The 26,348-nt window shown below is 44.7% G+C and overlaps 1 protein-coding gene across 1 annotated transcript; it reads right to left on the reverse strand.

The window, feature by feature from the left end:
* Positions 1 to 2,589: 2,589 nt before the first annotated feature.
* On the reverse strand, positions 2,590 to 6,247 carry LOC147849888 (uncharacterized). The gene is made up of 13 exons (XM_087337177.1): positions 6,008 to 6,247; positions 4,997 to 5,150; positions 4,723 to 4,799; positions 4,591 to 4,649; positions 4,414 to 4,497; positions 4,234 to 4,326; positions 4,073 to 4,153; positions 3,848 to 3,979; positions 3,660 to 3,762; positions 3,473 to 3,567; positions 3,313 to 3,378; positions 3,137 to 3,221; positions 2,590 to 3,046 (listed from the first exon to the last, which is right to left on the reverse strand). The coding sequence occupies exons 1-13, from the start codon at positions 6,162 to 6,164 to the stop codon at positions 2,904 to 2,906; spliced, it is 1,329 nt and encodes a 442-aa protein (XP_087193303.1). The 5' UTR covers positions 6,165 to 6,247; the 3' UTR covers positions 2,590 to 2,903.
* Between the last annotated feature and the right edge of the window lie 20,101 nt (positions 6,248 to 26,348).

The raw sequence follows: 26,348 nt of genomic DNA on the forward strand, positions 1-26,348 counted from the left end.
TAGCACAACGGTACGGGCCAATCCAGACGACAATTTGCACCCGGGATGACCCTAGCGAAGCTGTTCAATCGTCTCTCTTCAGGGATGTTCCTCATGAGCATCTCAGCCTTATAGGCCTCCAAATAACTCGTGACATCCTTCCCACTAAATCATCCTGATGTGTCGACTATAGTTTCCATGGCCTTGTCGAGGCCAACGGAGCTCTTTCGAGCATTCAACAGGTGGTCAACGGCCACGACCATCGCCTCGGCCAACTCACTGCCTCTCATCGTGGAACTCCTTTTCCAACCTATTCACGTCGGGTTCACCAAATATGTCGCGGATATCGCAGCTTGTGGGGTGGCTCGAGCGGGACCACCGGGGTCTCGGACCAAGGAGATTAAGAATGGGCAGTCATTGAGATTTGCAACGATAGATCCGATCCGGTTACCAGAGGTCGGATATCAAGCACACGGGCTCGTTGGACTATAGTCCATCTGGCCCTGTCGCCGGATTCCGAGAGTTGAGCACACGGGCATGCCGGAACAAATAGGAAAGTGCAAAACAGAGAAGGGAGGAACGATACCTCCCCGAACACCACAGACAAGTTAAGAATATTGACACGATTGAGAGAGAGACAAGCAAGCACCTCAAAGAGAGTAGTTGAATACAACAATTCCAAATAATCGATTAAAACAGAGAAGAATACAAAAGATGGCCTTAGGCCAGCTAGCTGAGCTTCGGCCTCAGTACACTTACACACACACACAAGTGAGCCTCTGGTCAAGAGCACTCGGGCTTCCGATGCAAGCAAAGGCCTCATGCCACCGATCCAAACAAGAAGAATAGAAACCTTGAAGCGTTCGAGATCCCAATCTGGCAGCACTTTCCCCTCTAAAATGACTGATCCCCAAAATAGACTTCCTTCCTTTTATAGCTCCAAGGAGAGGGAGGGTTGATGTTACATCAATGGTAATGACAACCTTTTTTGTCAAAGATTCTCCCACGATTTTCTTCCATCACACACTATTATTCCCCTCTTTTTGTGGGATCATACCTATTAAAATACATTGCCTTGTACTTATTAATAATTCGATATTTACATTTGTATGTACATAAGATCCTTTTTATGTGCATCCGTGCACACCCTGGCTCACACGCATTCAATGGACTTTCTCCTAGTTGTCGGAATCCTCCACGACAACGTGTTTCCGAACAAACTCTCCCTTCACTCTAGCATGGGATGCTTCGTCAATACGACTAGTCTCTAACACACGTCCAACTATTCTGCCGACAACACCTTTGTCAGCATGTCCAATCCGTTCTCCGTTATGTGGATCTTAATCAGAGCAAACTCCATTTCTTCTACCCTCTCTTAGAGTCAATGGTATCTCATCTGGATGTGCTTGGTCCTTGCGTGGTAAGAGGCATTCTTCGCAAGGTGGATGGCACTCTGATTGTCGCAGAGAGTCGGAATTCCTCTTACTGAACTCCCAACTCTCCAATGAATTCCTTCATCCAGATTATCTCCTTGTCGGCTTCTACAGCAGCCATGTACTCCGCTTCCAGGGTTGATAACACCCTGGCCTTCTGCAGCCTCAACTGCCATGAGATGCCTCCCCCTGCATAAGTCATTACAAATCTGGACGTGGACCAACTGGTATCCACATCAGCCGACATGTCTAAATCAATAGAACCTTCTAACAAAGGGTTACCTAAGCCGAATCGGAGGCACATGCCCAAGGTGCCTCTCAAGTATTGAAGTATCCACTTTACTGCAGCCCAATGCTCTCTACCCGGATTGCTCATGAATCTTGTGAACAACTTATCATCTAGCTTTATATTCATCACATGGAGGTGAAGATTAACCAAATACCATGGTAGTTGTTCAAAGCAAGTGAATGTAAGTAACAAGTCCTTGTTTAATCCTTCTTCAACGTAGACACATTTATGCCCCCTTTCCCATCATCACCAAATAGATGCCTTCATTTGACAACAAAACTTTAAAACTTTAGAGTGAGGTACATCTTTGTTGAGAATCATAACTCTCTTTATCAACAATTGAAAATAAAGGTAAGCAAAAGTAAGCACTACCATATTGGCTTTTGTCGATAAAAGTAAAGGGCATGGTTTGGAAGGTGGGCATTCACGAAGGTTCAAACTTCAAATGTAGTAGCTTGGGGAGTTTCATTGCCTAAAAATGTAAAATTTGTATCTAAAGAGATGGAACCCTTTTGCCGACAACAAATTATTGGAGATTTTAAATGTCACCAAAACCTTGAAGCATGCATTTTCATTCATTAGTGTCATTCCATGTGTAAATAAATATTCTTCCATAAGAATCCCTCTCCACCTCTCTTTTTTAAAAACTAAAAGTATTCATGGGAAATGGAATCGATACAAACATATCAAAACTGATGTAATATTTGTCGATATAAAATTCCAACAACACAATTATGACTCTTTCTTTCTTTCTTTACGGTAACAGGCAAATTCCAAATGCAGCAAAGGATAAAAATAAAATAAAAACACGCATTCTAGTTTAGGAAGTGCCAGAAACCTACAAACGATTCCATGCTAGTTGTGATAACTTGCAACAATGATCTGACATTGGTTAAACGCACACCCTTATTTAGTTCAGAAAATGTACTTGTTTATACAAATATATAGCGCACTATTGGGTTGCAACACTGATCATGTTAAAAAGCAAACGCCTGATTATTTGCCTAGCTGTTCACGTGCTCGCCCTGTATGCAGGAGATTGGGAGCGCTCTGCAAAACCTTGTTGACTATCTCCCTTTCAAACTGAGGCACTTATTCACAACTAGACACCCAGATAAACTTTACAACAATTGAAAACCCACATCACCAGTATAGTGCTCTTAAGCAAATGGTTAGGCAGAGCATATGATACATGATAGATTCTACAAGGGGCTTGATTCAGCATTAAAATTCACCGCAGGTACTTGCAAAACTGGATCTGTCGGAAGGATCTGACACTGAGCATATTGTTGTAGGAGTTGATCCACAAGTACCAGAGCAACCATTGCTTCAACCATCGGAACAGCTGCCATATATATATAAACGATAAGAAAACAGAAAAACACAAAATGCTTGCAAAATTTCTTTTACCAAAAGAGAAGCAACTCAAATGAACCTCTAGGGACAACACATGGATCATGTCGTCCTCGAGCTCGTAAATCTGTCTCACTCTTCTCTCTTGTAACAGTTTTTTGGGACTTCTGCGAGAAGAGAAGAAAATAAACAATTATAAAAGCACTGCATTCGTCATAAAACGCTCACTAAACAAATATAGATGCTGATGAAAGAGACCGTGATAGTTGAAGTTGGCTTAAAAGCCACTCTCATGTAAATAGTCTCCCCATTGGAAATACCCCCCTGATTACACATACATTTACAATGTTGATTACCAATTTAAAAAGGAGAAATACAGAGTCAGGAATAAGATCATTATACATATACATAATGTTACCTGAATTCCACCTGAACGATTTGTGCGAGTCCGAACATTCCCAGCCTCATCAATAAAGAACTCATCATTGTGTTCACTTCCTTTAAGTAGAGAGCCTAACACAAAACATAACAAGTTACTTTCTTCCCCCATATATACCTGAAAATATTCATCACATTTTCCGTGCTCCTGATTACATCTATTTTACCATCAAATCCACTGCCCACTTCAAAACCTTTTGTTGCAGGCAATGACATTAGAGCCTTGGCTAGTTCTGCTTCTAGCTTGTCAAATACTGGAGAACCCAATCCCTGTCAAGTTTCCATCATTTCCCATAAGCTGGAATTTACCAATAGTATTGTGTGTGTACAATGAAGAATCCAAAAGAGGAATTACCCGTGGGACATTGCGTGCAATGCAGGTCACAATTCCTCCAACTGAGTCGCCTTTTACACGAACTTTGTCTATGGCCTCAATCATCTTCTCAGCCATAATAGGATTCGGGCACCTCACAATATTCGATTCAATCTACGAAAGAAAAAGTAGGCATCATATATATTCTTGAGCTTTGTAAGCATAAATATTTGTTATAAATAAATGCATAGTCCACATTGCCATTACTTCATCCATGGATAGTTTTTCATAATCAACTGCATCTTCTGGCAGTTCTACATCATGAACCCTTGATACATAAGCAAGAACCTAAAAAACCAGAAGCTTTGTGTCAATACACAAGAGATTCAAAGAGATCAAGTCATAAAAAGGTAAGTCCAAAACTTGACCTCTGTTCCACACAACTTTTTTAAAATCTTTTTAGCCACGGCTCCTGCTGCCACTCGTCCAATGGTCTCTCTAGCAGAAGACCTACCACCACCCTGTTTTCAAACAATATCCCATAAATGTAACTGTTATGTTGTAAGGACTAAATGTATCGCATTTTGGAAAAATATGAAAATCTTCACCTGAATAGCTCGAATCCCATATTTAAAGTCATATGTAGCATCAGCATGCGATGGTCTATATGCAACTGATATCTCTTTGTAATCCTAAAACAAGCTACATGATTAAATCAATGACAACATTTCCTCCCCTGGAAGAAATTTCTGACCTTATAGAGAGGGATATAAAAACAAACTAACCCCTCCCCTTTGGTCTGTATTTGGCACCAGAACAGCAATAGGAGTTCCTAATGTCAAACCTGTATAAAAAGAAAGGACACCTTAAGACCAATGATAGTGGAATCTGGAGAGCAGAATGAGGATGAAACAAACCTTCTGAAACACCAGATAGGATGGAACAAGTATCGGTTTCCTTGCGTGGAGTAGTTATGCGGCTCTGGCCTGGCCTCCTATCATCGCCCAGTTATAATTAATGAGCTTTCTTTAGACTATTTAGCTTATCACATGTGGATATTGCAGTTAAAGCTACAGCTTTTTACAAGAATGGAACACAGTGAAAGAACATGCTCCATTTAAGCTTTATACTGAACCATAGTTTTAAGAAGAAAGATCATCAGACTTGTAGAAGATTATAAAAAAATGCAACCTTCTATCAAGCTCGAATTGCATATCTTCTGCAGAGAGAGGAAGTCTGGGAGGAACCCCATCAATGATGCATCCGACACCTCCACCATGTGATTCGCCAAATGTTGTGACCCTAAACGAGTTTCCGAATGTGTTTCCAACACCAGCACAAATATCTGATAACAGAAAGCAATCATTTTTCCTGTAAGCTCATGTTCAGATAAAGTAATATCAAAACAGAGGGACAAAGAAGGTATATGTAAAACATAAATTACAAGCTTATAATAAACCAAAAAAGCAGTTTCCACTCGTAATATAAAAGATGCATGGAATGTGGTCACTTCACTTATGACACCGCAATGTGATAAAATAATGAACTAATGTAACAAAATACTCAAGGATTACAACATCATGTTCGACTCAATCACAATGAGAATTCAAAGATACCATTGATATGAGATTCACCATCATGATCGTGAGAAGTAATAGATGAGAGTATGAAATTCATCGTCATTGAATTTCATAGATGTAACTATGAAATTCACCATCATCATAAAAACCAGAACAATAAAATTCTTCATCGTAATGAGAAAACATAGATGTAACTTTGGAATTCATCATAAACATGAGAATTCAAGCCATTTTTGCATCTCTTGCAATCATCTGGAATTCAATATTTCTCTTTGATGTGTCTATTGAACTTTCCCAGAACATGTTTCCTGACATCCATTTTAGTAAATGCACCAATCAACCACAAGTCTCTGAAAGTTTGTCCAAGTAAACCTCAGCTTCTTAAAGGGGTCCTGTATATGCTCCCAATTTGTGCATAGAAAAACATTCATGAAAAGATTAATGAAGGTGCTATTGTACCGCTGATCTCTCAAAGAGACACTATCATGAAATGACGTTATTTTTTTTATATAGATCCCATAGGTCATAGTTTAGTCGCCTCCTATGAGACTACAATACTACAATCATCATCATCATCTCTCTCTCACGATCTGTGTCAGAGAATAACTACATGCAGTCTTACCGAGTCTCTTTCTAGTTCGAGTTTGCAGGAAATGAGATCCGTGGCGAACTGTGATGAATTTTTGGGCGGCGGAACGAAGGCCTGATCCATGGAGGTGGACCAAAGAAGAGATGCTGCGGCTGCTGTTGTTGCTGCCTAGAATGACAGAAGAGGCCATGGAAGGTTCGGACAGCGTAGCAACAGAAAGTGAAGAAATGGATGTATGAGTCGTCTACTCGTTGCTCTCTGTTGCGACTGGTCAGAGTCAGAGTCCGAGTCAGAGTTCGAGTCAGAGTCAGTCACAGAGAGAAACAGCGAGCGAGAGAGAGAGAGTTAACCTTCAATAATTTAATAATATGGCCTTTCCAACAACAAGAATCAAGATGAACAGTTTATGTTCGGAAAAGTCTATAGCCCCTACTCCAAATTTCTCTGCTTCTTATAATCCTAACCGGAAATTTATAAGTTTTAACCGACCACTTTCCTACAAGCAATAATCTCAACCGGAACATGTTGAAAATTTAAAGATTTAGCGCATACCAAATCAAGTAAATTGGTGACTACTTTGGACTAGCATAATCTATATGCATTCCATTTATAAGAAGGGGAAACATATATACACAATCCATGTATTCCAAATACAACAAGTAGATTAAAATACTTGGGATATATGGAAGATTACGAGGCAATAAAGGATCAAGCCTCCACTATGGATCTTCCAATCTATTAGAAAATAAAGAAGAAAGAGGAAGATTCACATTAGCCTACACGCACATGCAGTGACATTTAAATGTAAAAGAAATTCAGGGAACAAATCTATTGCAAACAATATTGAGGGAAAAGATCAAGGGAAAAAAATATAAAGAGAAGAAATTGTGCATGAATTTCATGTTCACATTCAAAAGAGACTTATTCCATCCTTAGTGTCATTGTTATTGGTCTTAGATCACTCCAAGAACCTACAATATCCATGGATATGTGGAGAAGACATTCCGATTAGATAGACGACATTCTATGAACCAAATATGCTCTCCCTCCCCTACTTGCGTCAGCCTCTACAAAGATGAGGTAGCAACATAAAGATGGTGAGATTTTATGTTGACGACATAATCTTGGTGTCTAAATCTCATGCATGTATACAATATCATCTCAATAACCTACATGGATTTTATACCATTTTGATCTACATTGTTGTTATCCAATTTTTGCTTTATTAATGAAGTTTTCTCATCTTCAGAAAGATCTTCAGACATTTCCAAGGGAATCATAATAGAATTTCTTCCATTTTGATTCGCATTATTGCAATCAAGTTTCACTTTACTTGTGGAAATTTGCGACAACAATGCTATAGTATCATCATAACGGCTTTTAGACAGGTCAGGGTTTATCATAGTAAAAGATATATTTTGATTTTCATTATTGCTATAGCACTCCATCTTGTTGGAGGTAATCTGATATGAAGATGTTTTCCCATCTTTGCCAAGATTGTCAGTCATGTCAAATCTTATCATAGTAGTAGACTTTATGCCATTTTGATTTAAATTATGACAAACCAGATTCGTTTTGCTAGTGAAAAACTTAGATGATAATAGTATTCTATATTCGTAGTGTCCTTTGGACATTTCTAAGGGAAACATAGTAGACTATCTACTATTGAGCTCCATCTTGCTTGAGAAACGTTGAGATGATGAAAACCTTTTTCCATCGTCACAAGAGATTTTTCAACAAGGATTTCTAATGGTATCAAAGTAGAATTTCTATCATTATTATTTAGACTATTGCTATCGTGCTTCATTTTCGTTGAGGAATTTTCATATTCCATTTTAGTATAACTTACACACTAGATATTAGGTTTGTCTAAAATTGGAATAAACAAAATGGAAACATTAATAGGATTACATTAATGAAATTATTAATAGGATTACATCTCATGAATATTCAAACTGAGAGAAACTGAGTGAAAACTAGATAGAGAATTACAAAGAAAGAAAAATAGGCAAGATACATACCTTAGAGCAGTGAGTAGGAGATGTTGCACAATCGGTGAACAGTGAGCAGAAGGAAATTGGATGACGGACACACGCGAAGAGGGAAAAAGAAGGGGGAAAGAGGGATTTCAATCTAAAGAAACATAAAAATGTTTTTCTTTTACCTTTTTTTACAAAACTATATAAATAGCCAGTTCAAAAAATATGAACTGGCTAGATTCTGGTATCGTGCCTTTCGGCGCCGGATCGTTGCGAGAGTCGGGTGAGAACCATTGAGATTATGGACTAGGAGGATGAGGAATTTGAGGCAAACAAGAATATAAGATTGAAAGAGAGAGATGTAGAAAACTGTTAGGAATATGTCCCTTCTACGGGAGGAGCCGATTGGTTGGGCTGAGAGCCGACAGTCGATGACAAGGGGGAGTCGACAGTACAAAAGGTGATCCAAGTCGAAGACATGACCGACTAGTCGAGCTGACTGGACAGTCGACATAGGAGTCGGTTAGTTGATCAATCGACTTATTAACTAATACTATTATTAGTATAATAATAGGAATGATCATAGCATAAGCTACATTTATAAATAGCCCATTTAGTGTATATGTATAAATACACTTAGGGAAAACATATGATAATGGGTGTGTAGAGAGTGAGAACAGGAAGTAGAACATAACGAAGCGTTGTGCATAAAGTGTAAGAGAGTGGCACCATAGTTGAAACGGACTAGACGCCAAGAGCCCTGCATGGCTAATACACTCTGATTGAGAGACTGTTATATTGTGCTTAGACTAGTATATTTTGGAACTATTGAAATCTCTGTTCTTGTGGTTTTTTCCCGTATAGGGTTTTCCACATAAATCTCTATGTATATTGTGTACTTTATTGTTTTTTGTTTTTCACACTATTGTGTATTTCACAGTCTGTCTGTCTCACGAATCATAGAGATCGAATCCAACAAACTGGTATCAGAGCTTGAGGTGAAAGCATAGAAGGAGGTGTGAGCGGCTTCCTAGGTATAATGTTTCTAAACTCACAGAACTATGCAGACTGGAAGATAAAGATGGAAGACCTTCTCATAGTCAACAACTTGTACGAGCCCATCGATAGAGCAGAAATACCCACGGGGGTATTAGAGTCTAAATGGAAACTTCTAAATAGAAAGGCGATGGCCACCATCAAACAATGCGTCAATGTGAGTGTCCTTCAGCACGTGGCTAACAACACAAATGCCTACGAGATGTGGCAAAAGCTGTTAGGTTTGTATGAGAGGAAGAACACCCTCAATAAAACATATTTGATGAGAAAGATTGTGAGGCTGAAATACAGGGATGGAGAAGGCATTGTGGAGCACGTTGTCGTGATGTTTTCGACACATAGTGCGAAACCACCCTCAAAAGAGAATAAAATAGTAGTTCAAATAAACTAATGTTGTGAAGTCAACTATTGCAATAAATGATGAAAGGATAAAAGCGGTTTTTCAAAAGTAGGAAAAAAGTAGAAAAAAAGTAAGAACAAAAAAAAAGCAAGGCATGGATATGAAGATCTAGGTAGAGAAAAAGGCGCATAACTTCTTCATCCGATATCTAAATTAAAAACGAAAAGATTCATAAGTGTCATGATATGGCATGGTATGACTCCAAACAGATTTGAACTCATGACCTTGTGTTACAAGGGTTAAACCCTTACCATTAAACCATGCATTGTAATACAAAGGATATTATTTTCATTTATTATTTCACTATAAGAAATTCATGTATATTCCAGATTGCTCTGGAACATTCTAGAAACTTCAAGAGTACTCTCGACAGTACTATAAATAGAGGCACATGGCATTATTCAGAACCAATTCAATTGAATGCCAGGCTTAAGCCTCCTAGCTATTCTTGTATCTTTCTTCAAATAATATAATATACTTCCTGTTGTCATCATTCTCTCTCTCTCTCTCTCTCTCTCCCCCTCCCCCTCTTGTGATTCTCACACACACTCTTTCCCTTCTTAATACTAATCCTCATTTTTCTCCTCTATCTTTAGAACTAATTCTCCTTGCCTTTAGTACTATCTCTAACAATTTAAACCGAATTTGCTCATCTTCTTATCCCTCCTTCCCTTCATACTAATCTTCATATCCTTCCTTCCTCCAATACTAAATGGCAACTGTGAGCATTCATGAATACCAATCTTTCTTCTCGGAGCTCCAGTGCTTAAAGGAAAAGTTTTTAGCACTAGGAGTATAATAGAGTAGAACCAAGATGAGACTAAGAACTAGGAGAGAGAAAAAGAAAACGAACTTGACTTATGAGTCCGTAACTGGTGTTGTTCACCTTGATTAGAATCAAGATGCACCTGAGTATTTATACAAGAAGGTAGAGGTATGTATGTTAGTTAGGAATAGAGAATGCATGAAGATCCATGCAAGCTAGAAATAGAGAATGCATGTGTGCAAGCTAGGAAAAGAAAATGCATGTAAGCAAGCTAGGAATAGAGAATGCATGCAAGCTAGGAACTTCCAATGTTCAATCTTGTTGAGAAACAAGTCCATCCGGATGAGAACCAGACGAGCCAGATCAGACGGGACGAAGGGAGGAACCGGACCGGATGGATCCAGAACGAATCCGGCCGGATCCGGTATGAACCAACAAGTAGGAACATATTTGTAAATATGTTCAGATGTGACCGTTGAGGTCATATTAGTAAATAGCCCATAAGTTATATAGTATAAATATACTTAGGGAAAATAGTTGTTATTATTGTAGTTGTTATTGTTGTACAAAGAGAGAGAGAGAGAGAGAGAGAGAGAGAGAGAGAGAGAGAGAGAGAGAGAGAGAGATAGAAAGCTTTTATGTTATAACCGTTGTTTGGCGAAGGTAGAGCTCGAGGTCGTTGCCTCTCATGTCTCACATTGTTGTACCTCTCTTGTATAGTGATCCTGTTCGGAGTTCCGAGGACTCCCGTCGTTTTTCCTCTTGAGGTTTTCCACGTTAATACTCTATGTTGTCTTATTTTCTATTTTCTATTTTCTTCCATTGAGTGAGTGAAACTCGGTTGTGGCCGAGCACTATTCCGCACAATCTGGTATTAGAGCATGAATGATCCATTCGGCGGCATGTTCAAGCTCACCGTCTCAAACTACCCAGTGTGGAAGTCGAAGATGAGGAACATGTTGGTGGTTAAAGATTTCTGGCTGCCGGTACAATTTGGAGTCAAAAGACCGGACAAGATCGATGTCGCGATTTGGGAGGTGATCCACATGAAGATGATGACATACATTCGATGCTTCATTGACATGAGCCTGTACAACAACTTTAATGAAGAGAGTAAGGCTCATGTGCTCTAGGAGAAAATTGGTACCATGCTAGAGAGTAAAAACGTTGTGAATCAGGTCTCAGTATTTCGGAAGCTAGTGAGACTCTGATATCAATATGGATCCAGTATAACAGAGCACATGAATGCCTTCCAGGGGCTAATAAACCAAACAACCTCATTGGAAGTACCTGTAGCTGATAAGGTACTCGCGCTACTGCTACTCGATTCCCTCCTAGATAGTTGGGAGATGCTAGTTGTCACTTTGGGCAACACCAGGACGGAAGGGAAACACCTATACCTAACGAGGATGAAATCAAGCCTGCTCGATGAAGAAGCTCGCCGGAAAGACCGAGAGTCTGGAACCGATCCGAAGGCCTTGGCCTTGGTTACGGAAGACAACCATAACCGAGGAAGAGGCCGGAATCAGAGTCCCCAAAACCGGGAAAAGTCGGGGATGAGGTCGAAGTCAAGGGGAGGCACACCTGCTTCTATTGTGGGAAGCCGGGGCACTTCCAAAAGAATTGCTGACACTTCTGAAAGGAGAAAGGAACCGACAATGCCGACTCAAAGAAGGGTTCGGACTGAACAAGTTCAGATTAGAAAGGAACGTCGGCAATCGCGACAAGTGAAGAAGAATTGTTGCTTATCACCGAGGAGAGCGAGAGCGAGCCACACCTTGTCAGTGACGAAACGACGTGGGTGGTCGACTCCACAACGTCGTTCCATTTGACCCCGGACCGGAAATGCTTCTCATCGTACAGAGCCGGAGATCACGGTTGTGTCTGGATGGGAAATGAAGGTGCATGCCGAATTGTCGGCATAGGAGACGTGTTGCTGACAACATCAATCGGGTGCAAGTTGTTGTTGAAGGATGTCCGACATGTTTCGGAGGTTCAGTTGAACCTGATATCAGCCGGTCAGTCGGTTGATGAAGGCTACACAGGTAGCATCCCGGAACGATGTCATGAAGTTCAGCAAAGGAAGCCTAATCATGAACCGAGCCTGGAAAATCAACACTCTATACCTGATGCATGCTTGGATATGCCGGGAAGAAGTGAATGTGGCATCCGACAATGTCGGTGAGCTGTGACACAACCTCTTGTGCCACAAGCCAAAAAGGGATGCGTAAACTTGCCGGGGGTAACCTCATTCCAGAGGTGAAAGACGTGCAGCTTGAGAGTGTGCACTGATTGCTTGCCCGACAAGCAAAACCGAACCTCTTTCCGGTCGAGACCACCGACGAGACGGAATGCACTGATGGAACTTGTGCATACTGATGTATGCCAAGTGGACACAAAGTCAAATGCCGGATCGCAGTACTTCGTGACATTCATAAAAGAACATAACCGGAAGTTGTGGGTCTCACCACTAAAGATGAAGGACCAAGTATTATCTGTCTTCAAGGAATTCCACGTCAGGGTGGAAAGGGAAACCGGCCGGAAGCTCAAGGCAATTCGAGCAGACAACCGGGGGGGAATATCGGGGGTAGTTCGAGTAGTAGTGCCAGTTGATGGGAATCCGACTCAAATTCACTGTGCCAAAGACATCGGAGCTGAACAGATTGGCCTCAAGGATGAACCAGACTGTGGTGGAGAGAGTCTGAAGCATGTTGGCACATGCTAAGTTGTCCAAGACTTTCTGGGCTGAGGCGCTGATGACGGCGACTTACGTGATAAATCGATCACCCTCACCACCCTTGGACGGAGACACACCATAGAGAGTATGGACTGGTAAGGAAGTGTCTTTCTTCACGAGGGAAAACTCTTCTTCATCTACCTTCTCTCACAAGTCGTGATACCTCCTTTTTATATGCTTGGTCTGAGAGTGATATGTAGTGTTCTTTGCAAGATGTATGGCACTTTGATTATCACAGTGGAGCAAGATTTCTTCTTGCTTCATCCCGAGTTCATTGAGGAAACTTTTCATCCAAATCAGCTCCTTGCCGGCCTATACCGCTACCATGTACTCTGCCTCTGTGGTCGACAAAGCTACAGACTTCTACAATCGTGACTGCCATGACACTACTTTCCCTGCATAGTTCATCACGTACCCTGATGTTGTCGTGCCTTTCAGCTCCGGATCGTTGCGTAAGTCGGGTGGGAACCACTAAGGTTTTGGACTAGGAGAAAGAAGAATATGAGATAAGGCTAGTAATGAATAGGTAGAAAGAGAGGTAAGTTATGAATCTCATGAATCCCACGAATATATTATATTGGTCCTTCCTTACAAAATAATCAACCCCCATATACATCTTTCTCTCCTCCTTATATAAGGATGGGAGAGACTAAGCATAGCTTCCTGCTTTTCTAAAGTGTTCATGCACACTAAATGTGCATGAGTTGCTTTTTCAACTATGCTTTTATTTCCTAAATATAGTGCTCATGCACACTAGATGTGCACGAGTATTTTTTTATTGGTTTATATATTTCTTGTAAATAAGGTATTCACGCACTCTAAAAATGCATGATTTACCTTTTAATAAAGGTAGGCATAAATAAAAGTCTTATACCTATTAAATCTATATTTATAACACTTATGATAAGTTAATACAATGGTAAAGTTTTGGTTTATTTACATGGAGGTACAAGGTTTGAATCCTGCCCTATGCATGTAATAAATATTTTAATATTTTCTTTTATTTATATATATGTACTTAAATCGGATATAATATTTTTACATTTTTCACATAGTGTGCGGACTACACTACGACACTTGCCCCCTTCGAACCCGCACATCCTCCGGTATGTGCCGAAGTTCCCGATGCATGTTATTTGTCTTTATCCGTAGCACTCTCCGATTCTCCCCTCATGTCGACTACGAGTTGTAGTCCACTTTCTTGGCTTTCCGTATCACTGCGATCTTTGTCCGGTTGCTCCTCGATGTTGGTCTTGTCTAGGGTTACATAGGGTTCTTCGTCAGTCCGCTTCTTGAAAATCTTCACCCGTTTCCCAGCTATAGGCACCCGTAGTATTGTTCTATCCAACTTGCATAGTCGATAAGTTCTGTTGTCGAAAACTTTCCGAACCTCGTATGGCCCAAACCACCTTTTCGCGAACTTCCGTATCATTGTATGTTGATGATCCAGACTACTGTCATAGACAATCACCCAATCTCCTTCTTCAATCTTCCGCAGTCGTAGTCGATGCTTTGTGTTGAATCGGCTTTTGTTCCGGAATCACGTTTCCTGTTGTTAGCATGTTGCTTCCGCTATGTCTTCCAGTCTTCCCTCTAGTTGTCGTATCCGGACTACTAGTAGTTCTTCCTGGCTCATCTCTTCCTTCCACGGCAACACTGTCCATGTCACAATTGCGGTTTCCGTCGGCATTACCGGTGCTTGTCCGGTCATGAGTTCGGCTGACATAAAACCGGTCACGGAACTATGCGTCGTATGATCCGCCCATAGTGCATACGGGAGCATCTGCGGCCAATCCTTCACCCTTCCGTCGCATGCTTTTGCCAATGCGTTGACGATTGGACTATGTCCTCGTTCGATCTTCCTGTTGGCTTCCGGATTGTATGCCGTTGTTAGTGTTAACCAAACTCCATGTTTGGTGAAGGATTTCCTAGCTTTATCAGAGTCGAGTTCTCCGCGATCCGCAATCACTTGTCCTACGCACCCGTACCTGCAAAACACTACTTCCAAAAGAAATTGGCATACCGCAGAACACGTTTTCCTTCGTAGTGCTCGACCTTCTACTTGGTTTGTGAGATCTTCCCGAGCTAACACCAAGTACTTCTTTTGTCGGATCACGGTTGACATGGCTACAATGTCGATCATCCATTTGAAGTTGATTTTCGGTGAGAATGTCGGATGTAACTCATCTCAGTGTCCAACCCCGGAGTAGACTTGGCATTTCTTGCAACTTTCCGTGAACTCTGCGACATCTTTGTACATATTCTTCCACCAATATCTTTGCTTGATCTTCACAAATGTTGCCCATGTTCCCCGATGTCCAGCCCAATCGGATTCGTGAAATTCAGACATTATTTGGTTTCGTTGCTCTTTTGTCCCGAGTACTCGAAGTGGTATGCCATCCGGTCTTTTCGGCTCCCTCCATATTAATCCATTTTTCAAGAAGAACTTTCGGACTTGTTGCTTCTTACTTCGGATCTCGGCTCTCTTCTCTTTATTGTCCGATGATTCCTCGATTTCTTGTAGCATTTTCCCAATCAGCAAGCTTTCTCCCTTGTATTCTTCTTCCCGGAATTCTTGGATTACGTTCACCCGGCATATGTGCTCCGAAGCAAAGTAGTCTTCGGAAACTTCTTCATTATCGGATTCGGTTATGTCGTCTTCGAACCGCACCCTTGATAGCATATCCGCTACCGCATTGTCTTTTATGGAGATGTGTCATACCTCTAGATTAAGTGACTTAACATATGCAATCCACCTTAGCATAGCCACATCCGGTATAGTACAACACCGTATCATCCTGACTATCGGAAAACAATCCGTTTCGATCACTACTTCGGCTCCGATCAAATAATCTCGATCCGATTTGATTGCCAACACGACTCCCCATAATTCTCTTTTGACTTTGTGCATACCCGTGTTGCCTTTCGTTGAGAACCTTTGCTCCGAATCGGATTAGATATCGCGAACCATCCGAGTCGGCTTGATTGATGACCCATCCGATTCCGGTTGGACTTGTGTCAACCGTTACTATGATCGGTCGGTCATAGCTCGGCTTCTTAAGTGATTCCTCCCTCCGTAGTGTTTTCTTAAGCTTCTTCATGGCTTGGTATGTTCCGGTCTCCATTTGAACTTCTTACCCTTCCGCAACAAGTGATAGAGTGGGTCCTCAATATGTGCATAGTGCGGAATCCATATGTGATAGAATGCACATGCTCCAAGAAACCTTTGGATTTCGGATTGTGACTCGCATACTTCTTTCATAGCTTGAATCGCATCGATCTGGTTGGTGACAGTCTTCGGCCGTAGGGCCCACATAGATGTCCGACTACCAATATTTCTTCTTGTTCGAATGCCGATTTCTCTCCCGAAAGTGTTAGGTGCACATCTTCTAACTTTCATAGCACTTTCTCGCAATCACGAATATGGTCGACTACAAACTGTCGGCATCCCCGATCATCCATAGTCTCATCCTTTTCTTCCACCACACATCCTTTCATCGGAATGTCATCTAGGAGCGACATCGTTATCTCCGGAATGCAGTCTCGGAACACCTTGTTCATTGCATTCATCATATGTGCGACCGAGTTCATTGCGCCTTGTGGTAGTGTGCACATACAGACTAATCCTATCGGTGTTTGCATGGTAGTGATGTCTCGGCTCTCCACGGCTAGTTGGAATTGGTCATACCCGGAGTATAGGTCTTCGATGGAGTATATCGCGCATCCGGCAAATGCTACCGCAAATTTGTCCACTATCGGACCAACTCCGGAGTTCTGGATCATGACCTTGTTCACCGGTTGTAAGTCTTGAATAAACTGGAGTGACCCATTCTTCTTTGGAACCATAAACCATCGATTTGAGTATGGAGCATTTGATGGCTCTAGAATCCCCATCGCCACCTTCTCGTTGAGCAAGTCGATGAATTTTGGAATATGTGCCTATGGCACCGGAATTGGCTTCAGGTTCCACAACACATGATCAATCATGAAGATCACCATCGCCTCCACTATCTTCGGATCAATGCACCCTATCTCCTTCGATGTGAATGCAAATGTTTTTCCATGTTATTCCAACATCTCACGAAACCGTTCTTCTTCTTTTTGTAAGAGGAAACCACCTCCACCGATCCGATGTTTTTTCCAGGTCTCATCCATGAAGGCATGTCCGATATCCACGGACTTTTGAAGTGTCGGATCTCCTGAGACTTCTTTCTTTTGTTCGCTATCGGCGGGTAGCGGTCCCGCGGCCGGTTTCACTTTCTTCTCCACGGTCTTGTATTTCGTACTTACCATTGCTTTTTCTTTGCGGAGCGCAGCCGGCCCCATTTTCGCAATGATCTCATACATCTCGACTGATTCCACCGGAACTACCCGGTCTCCCTAGCTATTTTCTTTCGCAAGCTCTTCAAGCCGTTGTAGTGTGCTCCCATAGAACACTTCTTCGACTACTCCCACGATTTCTTCGTCTTCTTTTATTATTGATGCCGACCATAACTTATCCTCTACTTTTCGGTATTCTTTCTTCATTCCTCCGGTTACGACCATGTATGTAGATGCCCCATCCGGACCGATTCGTACTTGTTTTGCTCCGAGAGTTTTCTTCCTATGTGGGGTATCAGGGCTTCTTGGACTATCACTTCCCCACTCCGCAACAGTCCGCTCTAAAAATCCATATTTGTTTGGGACAAGAGCTCCCTCTTGTTCCTTTCATGATTCGTAGGCACAGTTAGGAATTGGACGGATTTCCCTCCGCTTTGACTCCGAATTCGTGCGAAAGCCACACCACTATCGAGCACCTTTGTCTCCATCCGTGACGTCGTGATAAAGGGTTGCCCGAGGATCACGGAGTGTGAGACCTCATCTTGCATGAAGAAATTTTGGCTTATCTCCACATCTACGATCTTCACCGTCACATCCGGACAAGCTGCTTCTGTTGCTTTAGTGGCTGCCCGGATCTTCCATCCATGATTAGTGTTAATAGGCCACTTCCCCTTCCGATAGAACTCCTTGGACATCAAGTGGATCTCCGATCCATGATCAATCAATGCTAGCACGGGACCGGCTCTTTGATGTTGCCGATTCGGACCGGAGTCTCCGTAGTTGTACGTGCCCAATGTGGCCTTGAGAAGTGGGAGTTCGGAATTTCGTCCTCCAATTCTGTGTCATTCATTAAAACAGTATTTGCATTCACCCTTGGAGCATTTTCCTTTGTACTTTGTCTTTTCCTGTTCACAAGATCCACAAGAAGATCATGGAACTCCTTCTTCGCTATTTCGAGTAATTCCCGAAGCGAAAATTCTACTCGACTATCGAGGATTCTCTCCTCGAACACCGTTTTCAAGTCCGTTTGTTGTTCGATATCCGAGGCGAGCTTGAATGCCAGAATCGTCTTTACTTTTCCCTTCCCTCCGGAGTTCTAGTTTTCCAGTGTCTTCGATGATCCGGTCGCATCATCCGTGCGCCGTCGTTTCTCGTCTATATACACTTCATGCAATTGACATAAGGCGTACACGCTATTCTTATCGACGTGGCACTCCCATCCCGTAGCTTCACGGATGCCTTCCGCGGTGCTTAGGATCTCATTAGAGTCAGTTTCTCGGGGTTTTCTAGCACATCTAGCCAAAAAGACGCCTTTGCTCCCGATGACTCACCCACACTTATTCCCGCAGTTCTCGCATAATTACCTTTCGCCACTATTTCCTCCTCTAGGACCTTCTTCATGCCGCCTTTCTGAAAGTTCAGTCGGAGTGGCTTCCGAGAGTCCATCAAATGAATCTGATTTCCCTCATAGTAGATAAGATCTTGTCGTAACGCCTCGTTATGCTCGTCACAATCCCTCCGATCATGTTCGGTGCTATCACACCATATATACCGACGGTCCATATACTTGGAACTTGTGGGATGGTCATCCAACTTCTTCACCATTGCGATTTTTAGATTCTCCATCTCCTTCAGCAACTGCTCCACAGTGGTTGCGTCGATTCCCTTCTCGGTCGTAATCTCCCGAGCCCACGGTTGATGGTATTCCAATCTGGATCTCGGTTTCAGAATCGGTTCCGAAACCCTCTTTTCTTTGTTAGCAAGCCATTGCCCCCTCTTTGTGTATCGTGTGACGATATCTCGGACGTTATCCCATGTATCGGTTGTTACCGGCCGGCAAAGGAGTCCAGAGTGTGAAACGGGGAGTTATTTAATTAGTAGGAATGGTTATAAGTAAGCTATGAGTGTGGACGGACGGACCGGAATCGGTATGCCGTTCCGGATCCGAACCAATCCTGAACAGGTGCGGATGGCACCGTTTTGTAATACAGACCGGAAACCTATTTAAAGGGCCGGATACAATGTAATGAATAGCGGTTAATTAATAAAGCTTAGTGTTGTTATCTCTCTGTGTTAATTGCCGTTCTGCATTCATTGTTATATCTTACACGTGTGATTATTAAAGACGATCATGCTAAGTAACCTAATTAAGTCGGATTAATCGTTGAGTCTAATCCTGTTGCCGTAACACCCTTTGGTGAAGTGTCTTCCATAGACACCCTGTGTTAGGCCATTGTCCGGCCCTAAGAGTTAACACAGTTTTTGGCGACCACGATTCCTGTTTTTGTAGCGAACGACGGCACAGATGGATGACTAGATCAATGCACGACCTGGTTACAGATCGAACTCGACGCCTTGCCGAAAGGCAAAGGAGACACGAGGCTTTCCAACAAGCGGCACAGGAAATTAGAGCGGATCGCTCGTTTTCCAACGTAATCCGGAGAGTAGCGGAGGACTCCCTTTGGTTACAGCAAACATCGCACCCGGACGACGGTAGTAGCCTAAGCAGCCTCCGGGAAACCGAATCCCTTCTCCAGGCGTTGGCAAACGGAGAAGGCGAAGCAGAAGCCTTTTCAGCGTATGAATTAGACTCTGAAGGGGAATACAACGTGCACACGAACTACCGTCGCAGCAACGAAACCCCGGGCGGACCGGAGGACGAAGGATCGGATACCTTACCGACACCGGAACCGGAAGTGCTAACGCTGGAACCCCCGGAACCAGCAGAGGAAGAGCGACCTCCGACACCGGAAGTCAAAGAGGAGAGGCCTCCGTCACCAAAAGAAGAGGAAAAACCACCGACGCCGGCAACAAATTGGGAAAGACCACTGACGCCGGAGAAAATCCCGGAACGAGCACCAACACTGCCAACCCACGCACCGATACCGGACGACGACATGCCGTTCCCGGACTCCAAGTATAGAGATGATCCGGACGCGGAAGCTCATGTGCACACCTTTGCATAGACATGGGAAGCCAACCATGTGTCCCAGCGATTGACCCCGGATGAAGAGGAACGCTCTAAGATAGCGGAATTTGGTGTCACATTGGAGGGACCGGCAACAAGATAGCGCCGGACGCAGGACCCGTCTACCATCAACACCTTTGCAAATTTAAAAGCTAAATTCTTGCATTTTTTCCAAAACGAGGTGGACCAGACCGTAATGGTAGGCTTATTTTATACCATCCGATAGGAAGCAGGGGAGAGCATTCCCCAGTTTGTCATCCAGTTTCAACGGATGCATAGTCAGCTTGCCCGCGCACCCCCGGAGGAGGAATTACGGACTATATTCCTAAACGCGCTCCGGGAACCCCTACACACGGTTTGCACGGTAATTGACTTCCGCACAAGTACCATCGACCAGGTCATTGACCGGGTGAGAGAGATGGAAAAGACAAGCTCCTAGCTCACACTGGGAGCACTCCAACGAGCGTTACTGTCCGATGAAGACCTCCGCTTTCGGCAAGCAATACAGTGCACAACTTGCTTGAATTCCGGACACTCGGCTCTAGAATGCACTATAAGGATGCAATGTGTAATCTGTCAATCCAAGGGCCATACGACGGATAGGTGCGAGTATAATCTATTGAGCCGGCAAGCACCGCCCGTCCGACAAATTGAGCCACACAGCAGCCAGGAGGAAGAAGAGGAACGCTGGCGGCGAATGGACCGCGACTGACCGGCACAGGATGTCCGGTATGGCGATCGACGGGAGAATGATGTTCGGTACGGTGATCGGCGAGATAACTATGACTGGCATGATCGGTACCGGGATTACAATAAACGATACGAACATTACGACCGGGAGCACTCCCCCGGGTATCGTCAGCAACGGGAGGAATACGGCAGATATAACGGGCAACCCCGTGAAGAGTACCGCAATAAGAAGAGCTATAACAAAAAACGGCATTTCAGAAAAGGCGGCTACCCACGGGATCTGGAACAAGGAGCTTCAAGCAGCCAACCGGCCCAAAACCCCGCGCGTACCACAGGACCTGCCTCGGGTACAACAGACAATGCCGAATCCAGCAATACCCGGAAAGCCTACTGCTACTACTGCCGACAGGAAGGACATTATAGTAATCAATGCCCGGTGAAGAGCTATGAAAAACGACCGACGGTAAATATGGTAGTCCCTGAGGTGGCAGATCTGTAGCAGGTGACCACAAGGTCGAAGGGCATGGCCAAGGAATGGGAGACGCAGGAGACCATCCGGAAACAAGCGACGGAATGGGTGAAGAAAGCAAACGAGCAGAATGTCACAGACTTACAGCGGCAAAAGGAGAACACCGTAGGGCTTGCCGGCGGCAGTCACTCCGAGAACGAGACATGGCAGGCGTTGCAAGAATGCCAGATTACGCTGCCACTAGGAAGACTCCTGCAACTCGTGCCATGATTCACGGAAGGACTGACGGTGAATCATCACCGGCACCGGTACTCTTCTCGAATCCGGAGGAGGGACCAACGGTGGTGGACACCAACAGTCCGGTAATCACTGCCATTGTAAAAGGGAAAGAACTCCCCGGCACAGTTATAGATAGAGGCTCTGGGGTGAATGTAATAAGCGTCCGGACGTGTGATGCCCTAGGAATCCACGAGTGGGAGCCGTGTCCGTTCTGGTTGCGGATGGCCGATACAAGCTCAGTGCGGCCGACAGGATTAATACGGAAATTAGAAGTCAACATGGGCGGTCATACATTTCACATCTCGGCAGTAGTTCTACAATTACAGGCACAAGGCGCATACCCGCTATTGCTGGGGCGGCCGTGGTTGAAAACGACACATATCAAATAGAATTGGAGGAAAAATATAATTACCTTCCGGCGAGGGAAAGCCAAGGTACGGGTACCAACACAGCCAAGGACGAGCACTGGCAAGGAATGTACACCGTTGTATGCAGAGTGCGTCAACATGCTAGAAGGGTTAGCTGACAAAGAAGAAGCTCAGTACTTGCAGGAAAACCCGAAGATCATACCCCTCTTCGAAATTGACATTGCCGAAGCAGTAGCACCATACTTACCGCAACCGGAAGAGGCTGAAGCAGAACCGGATAAAGACGCAATCCAGGAGTTACGGCAAGCGCAGGAAGCGTTGGAACGGGAAATGGCCGTTTCACAGCGCGTAAAAGCGTCGCAACTGGAAGAGGTGAACCTAGGGACCACGGACGAAGCAAAACCGGTGCACATCGCCAAGGAGATGAAGTCTGAAGACAAAACGACGATGATCACACTTCTCACAGAATTTCGCGATGTGTTCGCCTAGTCATACGTAGACATGCGAGAACTCGACCCTCAGTTATACCAGCATCAGGTTCACTTGAGCACGGACGCAAAACCAGTGGCACAAAGACGGTACCGGATGAATCCCAATTATGCTGCCAAAGTCAAGGAGGAAATCAACAAACCGCTATGGGTTGGCTTTATCCGTCTGGTAAAGAAAGTGACATGGCTGAGCCCGATCGTAGTCGTACCGAAGAAGAACGGAAAAATTCGAGTTTGTGTGGACTACCGGAAACTCAATGCAGCTATGGTAACGGATGCATTTCCACTTCCGTTCACAGATGGAGTGTTGGATGCCGTCGCCGGCCATGAGGTCTATAGCTTCCTAGACGGATTCAGCGGGTATAATGAGATCCGGATGCACCCCGACGACCAAGAGAAAACGACTTTCGTCACCGAATGGGGGGGGGTGTTTGTGGCCGTGGTGATGATGTTCGGACTCAAAACGGCACCGGCAACATTTCAACGAATCATCATGGAAATCTTTGGTGAATATATTCCGGCTTTTATGCAGGTTTTCCTTGACGATTTCGCCGTCTATAGCCGGGAGGAGGACCATTTTCAGCACCTCCGTCTTTGTCTAGAAAAGTGTAGATCGTACCGGCTAAGCTTGAATCCGGCAAAGTGTGTATTTGGCGTGTCCAGTGGAACTTTATTAGGACATATTGTGAGCCAGGAAGGAATTGCAGTCGACCCGGACAAAGTGAAAGCCATATTGGAAGCACCGGTGCCTGCAACGACAAAGGCATTAAGCCGGTTCTTAGGCCAGATCCGGTGGCACAGCCGGATGCTCCGATACTTGGCCGACCTGGCTACACCGTTGCATGCCGTCGTACATCGGACACCATTCCAGTGAACCGACACCGAGGATAGGGCGTATAGGGCCCTCAAGGTACTATTGTCGCAAGCACCGGTAGTGCAGCCTCCGGATTGGAGTAAAGAATTTCATGTGTTCGTGGACGCCTCCGACATCGCAATCGGAAGCGTACTGATGCAGCTTACGGAGCCAAAGTGGTACCGGCCAGTGTACTATGCCAGCCGAAAACTATCCCAAGCAGAACGGAACTACTCTACCACGGAACGGGAAGCTCTAGGGATGATCTACAGTGTGACAAAGTTTCGGCATTATTTATTGGGAAGGAAGTTTTCCTTCCATGTAGATCATTCGGAAGGAAATTGGCCCGGTGGACCTTACTGTTACAGGAATTCGAGTTTGAAATATTGCACCGACCCAGTATACAGCATGCCGTGGCGGATTACTTAAGCCGATTAGAGTCCGGAGAGACGGGTGACGGAGTAGCGGATGAGTTTCCGGATGCGGAGCTATTTCGAGTCACTACGGAAACGGTAGCAGATGAGTCGGTGGCACAGGAAGACAAGTGGCTCACAAATATGCACCAATTTCTCAGCACAGGACTGCCTCCGGAAGAGATGAACCAGGACGAACGGAAACGCCTGGCGGTGCAAAGCCGACATTTCTGCTTACTGCAAGACACACTTTACCACAAGGGCGCGGACGGCATATGGAGACGGGCTATGTGCAACGATGAAAAGGACCTGATACTGAGGGAAGCTCACTGCGGAGTTGCCGGAGGTCACTATGTCGGAGATGCGACGGCCAAGAAAATATGGCAAAGTGGCCTATGGTGGCCAACGACATTAAGAGATGCAGTACAGTACGCAAAAGAATGTGACCTATGCCAGCGAATGGGCCAGCCAACGGAGCAGGCTCGTATGCCACACCAGCCGGTACTACCACTCGAGCCATTCCAGAAGTGGGGGCTGGACTTTGTTGGACCGTTCAAACCACCGGCAATGAGAACGAGTAATCGGTACGTCATCGTCGCGACGGATTACTGCACGAAATGGGTGGAGGCCAAAGCAATAAGAGACAACACCGTTGCGTCAACGATGAAATTTCTATACGAGTACATCTGGTGCTGTTACGGATGCCCAATCGAATTAATAAGCGACCAAGGGGGGCACTTTCTCGGCCAAGTAGTGGAAAGCCTGACGACATTCTATGCCATTGTCCATAAACGGAGCACACCATACTATCCGCAAGCAAACGGGTTAGCGGAATCAACGAACAAGACGCTCTAGAATATCCTCCGGAAGATCGTCAACGAAAACCGAACGGATTGGGATACCAAGCTACATAGCGCGCTTTGGGCATACCGGACGACATATAAAACGAGCATCCGCACAACACCGTTCCGGTTAGCGTTCGGACTAGAGGCGGTAATGCCGGTGGAATTCCAAGTACCCAGCTTACGGATCCAGCTACGGGAACGACTGAACAAGAAGGAGTCGGAGGCAATACGGTTAACAGTCTTGTGTGAACTCGAGGAACAACGACTGGCAAGCATCCTACACTTAGAATTGGAACAACGGCGACGGAAAGCATTTGTCGACCGGCACAGAAAGGAAACGAAAAAATGTTTGCAATCGGCAAACCGGTGTTAGTATTTCAGACCCGGATGGGCAAGATGCCGGGTAAGGTACGGTTTAGATGGACCGGCCCGTATTGGTTGACACGTGAGTATAATGGATCCTACCAGTTAGGGACACTTGCCGGCGAAGTGCTAGGCAAATGGGTCAACGGATTCCGATTGAAGCCATATAGAGGACCGATGCCTAAGAACCCATTTGAGCAAAGGACCGACACGGGTGAGGAAACGGCAACCTGTGAGGGGAACGACAACCACCAAGACGGAAGAGACGGCGAGCCGGTAACTGGGGAGAATGAGGCCGGTAAGGGTCCGAGAGGACCAATGGACAAGTAACGTCACACTAGTAATCATGCAAAAAAAAAAAAAAAAACGAAGTAATCATGCAAAAGCGAGGAATGAATGGATGAAAGAGTAAGGAGCGAAAAGGTACGTAGTGGGCATTTAAAGCGCCACCACAGGACATAATGCTATTTTAGTACACGACGTGCACACACTCGAAAAAGGCGCCAGAATGCACAGAGAAAAACCACTGCGCGTGGAGACCCTTTACTTTCGCGAACCCAGGAGCACAAAAGCACCAAGGCGCTGCAAGATCATCAGACGAGAACCTACGCACAGAGAACCCCCACCTTCTGAACTCTCTCTCTCTCAATCTCACTCTCATCACCATCCAACCTCGCCACCGCAATCCGACCTCGACACAGACATGGACCTGCAAACGCTGTCGGAAGCCACCAAGACATGGCTAAAGCAACATGGGCTCAAGGGCTTCTTGATGATGATGGAAGTACCGCCACACAAAGAAGCCGACAAGGTGATCAAAGAAATCGACACAGAGGTCATAACGGCGGAGGCGATTCGAGCGTTAACAGGCCTCCCGGAGGGAGGCATACTCACGATTGACAATCCGACCCCAGAGCAACTCATCAGGTATTTTGGTGAGTACTCCCTAGCCAGCAAGGGCTACCGGACACAGGGCGGCGGAGATATGTTGTTCCGCGAGATTGCTCGTGTGCTCCACGAATACGGCCATGTGTACCCTAGACCCCCTGTCATGCCGCAGAACCGGGCAGGGATGATCATCGCCACCTATGAAGGGATCAAGGTGGATTGGCCGGTATTGATCGCAGACGGGTTGTGTGCGGCAATCGAGATCGTAAGAGGCAAAGACGGCAAAGAAGGCCGAGACGGACGGAGGATATGGCACGCTATAACGCAGTGGCTCACCTTGCTTGTGCCACCCGTCCAGCCCGTCCAGCCCAAGAAGCGAGGAAGAGTGGCGGACGACACCCCAAAGACGGCTTCCAAACGACAACAGCTGTTGGCCTCTAAGGTCACTAAGGGGAAGGCGGCGGACGCAGAACAGGTGGGAAAGGAGAGTGG

This window comes from Azolla caroliniana, unplaced genomic scaffold (assembly GCF_043228905.1).
Source record: "Azolla caroliniana isolate FFs.n. ecotype wild unplaced genomic scaffold, voAzoCaro1.0.p SCAF_22, whole genome shotgun sequence".
Taxonomy (NCBI): Eukaryota; Viridiplantae; Streptophyta; class Polypodiopsida; order Salviniales; family Salviniaceae; genus Azolla; species Azolla caroliniana.

Bases quoted from the DNA above. Each gene is read 5' to 3' on its own strand.
- LOC147849888 (XM_087337177.1), bottom strand. From the start codon at position 6,164: ATGGCCTCTTCTGTCATTCTAGGCAGCAACAACAGCAGCCGCAGCATC. The intron at 5,151-6,007 runs GTAAGACTGCAT...TTCTGTTATCAG, and splicing joins TCGAACTAGAAAGAGACTCG to ATATTTGTGCTGGTGTTGGA. The intron at 3,568-3,659 runs GTAAAATAGATG...GTTTTGTGTTAG, and splicing joins AGTGGGCAGTGGATTTGATG to GCTCTCTACTTAAAGGAAGT.